Below are 4,190 nucleotides of genomic sequence, written 5' to 3' on the forward strand. Positions count from 1 at the left end.
CTCCCTCCCTGTCCCGGCTTCTCCCTCACGCGGCTGCAGCGGCTCGACAGCAAAGTATCCTGCGACCCTTACTGTAGCAATGGGCGAGCGGCACCAGTGAAGACGTAGACAACCGCGCCTCTTCCCCATCTACCGATTCGGGAATGAAACTAAACGGTACAAATTCCTCTTCTTCCCCTTTCTAGGCTTTCATTTACTTCCTTTCACTTGCGTTTTGTGATTTTACTCATTTTTTATGCATTGTTCATTTTAGGTAGCCGTGGAGGGGAAACTAGTTTTAAAATGTTGGCGGTTTCGGAAAGATAGATTTGTGCCGAGAAGCCTATTTGAGGTAAGAATGTTACTTCTTAGGTTTAATTACTTTATGAGCCAAGATATCCTTATATCCAAAGTTAATTGCGAGTTTCAGGTTGTTTACGTGAGGAGACGAGTTCGAGTCAAGCATGCAGAAAATCTTCGTAAGTTAACTTCGTTAAAATTAAGGTAAATTAATTATAAGCTAACATAAAAATTGTTTAAATCTTAAGGTTTAATATTATTTTTAATGGGTTATTAAGCTCAATATAAAAGTTACTGCAACATTCAATCAGTTACCGAAGATCAATAATATAGTGTGGCAACTGAGACGAGTAATTATATTTTCAAATTTGAGTACTCGTCTTTATTTCAAAAATGTATGTTGATTTATATATATGCATTAGTTTAGTTAGATTTATCTTAAAGTATATTCTTCATATTATTAGAAAGAAAAATTATTTATGACTGAAAAGTTATGAAAGATATGCACGAAATGAATGATATTTAGATGATAATTATATGTAAGATAAATATGTAAGATAGACATATAAAAAAATATGCATAATATAAGTAATATCTATGCATAAGATAGATATATGAATGATATGAAAGATATACATGATGAATATTTGTATAACAGAGTAAATATGCATGTTAGTAAATGCATAAAAATATATCAGAATAATGCCTGTTATGAAGAATAAAATAAATTGTATATGAATGCTTGTATGTGCATGTTCAGAGAAGAATTTCATATTCTAATGTTACGGTTAGAGGATGTTAGTGTACCTGTAAGCGTAGAGTTCTTATACCATCACAGACAATTGTGATAATTAGTTCACTGAACGATGTGCCAACGAGATAATATCAGTTAGGAATGAGTAGACCAAAACTTTACTCCCCAGACAGTTGCGATATTTACATTACTAATCATCGTGCCGACTGAATAATATCGGTTAGAGTCAGGGAATGATCTTTTTGCCCTAGACAATTGCGATGTGTAAATCGCTAATCGTTGTGCCGACAGGAGCCGACGAGAGTTGAGAGGACAATATCAACCAAGGGCGTGTAAGGTTTTGTTGATGATGATCTTCACAGAGACTTAAATGTTTGTAAAGAGTAAAAAATAAAAGTAAATTTACGATAAATCTATATAGAAGACTAATGCATGTTCATTTAAAAAAATGTTATTGATGCATGCATTAGTATATATCAGATTGCTTATAAAAATATGAAGATCAGGATACATTTTTCTCAGGTTACTGTAGTTTAAGTGTGTGATTACTCATGAGTTATCTTTAAATAACTCATTATATTGCTTTAAATTTTTTTAGGTTTTAGATATTTGAACAAGAATAATAAAAGATGAGCAACTGTGTATAAAAGACGAGAACAACAAATAAAAATATACAAATTTTCTACTCGATAATTTTAATTTTTTTTTTGTGCTCATTCATATATTATTTGAATATTAAACTGCTCGTGATAGAAATAAAATAACAGAACATTGATTTCCACCGTCTGACCGTTCATTCCTGTTGAGCAAAAGATACGACTTCTTAGATAAATAGTGCACCTGCCCAACATGGCACACAATAGATCTCAATGGCGATCTGATTCCCAACCCAGATTTCACCAAATGGACATTGATCAACCAAAACTGTGCGACAACGCTTTTCTTATTCATTTCTTTGCCGATTCTTCCTTTTGTCTTAGCCCTTGGCCCCTGCCATGAAATTTGGACAACAGTGGAGTGCATATTACAGTCATCCAAGTGATCCAGAATCATCCAACTAAAAAAACGAGCTTCACAATCTCACCATGCAAAGGAAATCTATGAATCGGTACCTATCCAAAATCAGAACAAAGGTTGATATCATCGCCTCGGTCTGTGCTCTAGTAGACCCAGGAGATATTATCCAATACTCCTTGAATGACCTTTTTTCCAACTATCATGCTTTCAAAACCGCAATCCGTTCAAGTCTTCAACCAATCTTCCTAGATGATCTCTACACTTTTTTATGCAACAAAGAAAGCCAAGAACTCAATCTTGTTAGTGAAATAGCCAAAGAAGCGTCCCTATCTGCAGCTCTCATGTCTTTCCATGGTAGAGGTTAAAATTGAAACAAGTCATACTCACACTATACCAACCAAAATAACTTAACCTCAGACCATCTACAATGCTAAACATAGCATCAAACTTATGTCAAATCTGCAAGAAACTAGGGCTTGCTGCATTCAAATGCTGGTATAGACATGAAAAATCCTATCAAACTCTCACTTCCCTTATTACAACAACCGCTAATTCAACGAACAACAAATAGTACCTAAATAACTGAGCTTCCAAGCACCTTATGGCAGAACCAAACCACCTAAATAACGCTCAAGAATTCCAATGAGACAACACAATCATACTCGGGAATGGTCAAAAGCTTCCCATTACCCATATCGGGCAAGGATCCTACCCACACTTATCAATAAGCTGCACTTATCCAATTTACACTATGTTCATAATAGAGTGTTGTTATCTCTGTTCGTAAACTAATCAAAGCAAATTCTTGCTCCATTACCTTCACTGCTAATGGTTACTGCATCACCTGCTTAAAGACAAACCACACATTACTTGAATGTCCCTGCACTCATGGGCTCTACTTAATTCATCACTGTCAATTACAACACCTCCACCCTCTTTAGCACTCATACCAGTTCAACATTTCCCGCATCTTTGACACTATTGGCTTGGTCACCTATCAGCTCAGATGCAATCAACAATTGCTTTCAAATTTTCTCATTTACAAGTGCCCCTTACATGGAATCTAATTTGAGTGGTAGTAGCTCTAATGACAGAGTTATAATTGTGGGCGATCAAATTATTAAAAAGTGTGAATGTTTCAGATATCTCGGGTCTATTATTTAAAGTGATGTTGATATTGTTGAGGATGTTATTAGTAGAATTCAAGTTGGTTGGTTGAAGTGGAGGAAGCCTATTGTGTGACAAAAAAATACCTATAAACTGAAAGGAAACTTTTATAAGATGGTGGTGGGACCTGCAATGATTTTTGACACAAAATGTTGGCTTTTAAATGAGAAGCATAAAACAAACTTAAGTGTTGCTGAGATGAACATGCTTAGTTGGATGAGTGGCTTGACACTTACGGACAAAATGCAAAATTAATATATCCGTAGTATGATTATTGTAGCTCCAGTGGCGAACAAGATTAGAAAGAGTTGTCTTTGATGGTTTGGTCACATTAAACGTCGACCATAGGATCCGACTTGAAGAGTAGATGTTTTCGATTCAACTGATGTTAAGAAAGGTAGAGGTAGACCTAAAAAGATTTGGGCATATTTTTTTTTTAAATCTTTATCTATTAGAATTAAATGAAAATATGACACTCAGCAGGACACATTAGAGAAAAGGATTCCAGTAGCGGACATCACTTAGTGGGATAAAGTTGTTGTTGTTGTTGTACAACTACGCCACACATACTTACAATGTAATTTCTGCAGTCTTGCTAATAGTCACAAACTCTCATTTACTACATCTTCTTCAATGTTAGAACTAATTCACTCTGATGTATGAGATCACTATGAGATCCTTTTCCCCCTCCTTCCTTACAATCTTATAAATATTTCTTGGTGTTTGTTGATGAATATTCTCACTGTAGATGGATATATCTCGTTCACACCAAAGATTGAAAGTTAATTTAATCACCACATTAAAACTCCCTGTACCAATGGTGGAGGTGAATATGTGAACCATAATCTCCAAAACATCCTAAAAAAATGTGGCATACAACACCAATACACCTATCCCCCTACACCCGAACAAAATAGTATCACCAAGCGCATGCACCTTCACTTAATTAAAAGTCTGTATCATATTGACTGCC

At 35.2% G+C, this 4,190-nt stretch overlaps 1 protein-coding gene across 1 annotated transcript in view; it reads left to right on the forward strand.

Annotated features, from left to right (window-relative positions):
• Positions 1-7: 7 nt before the first annotated feature.
• The window catches only part of LOC110029467 (tRNA-specific adenosine deaminase 2), a gene marked incomplete at its 3' end in the record, with an annotated part of 38,951 nt that continues 34,768 nt past the window's right edge, over positions 8-4,190 (forward strand). Inside the window, 3 exon segments of the mRNA XM_020731769.1 lie at positions 8-156; positions 254-331; positions 410-458. Coding sequence (XP_020587428.1) covers positions 444-458 — 15 coding nt within the window.

The sequence above is a fragment of the Phalaenopsis equestris genome, unplaced genomic scaffold (assembly GCF_001263595.1).
Source record: "Phalaenopsis equestris unplaced genomic scaffold, ASM126359v1 Scaffold000574, whole genome shotgun sequence".
NCBI lineage: Eukaryota > Viridiplantae > Streptophyta > Magnoliopsida > Asparagales > Orchidaceae > Phalaenopsis > Phalaenopsis equestris.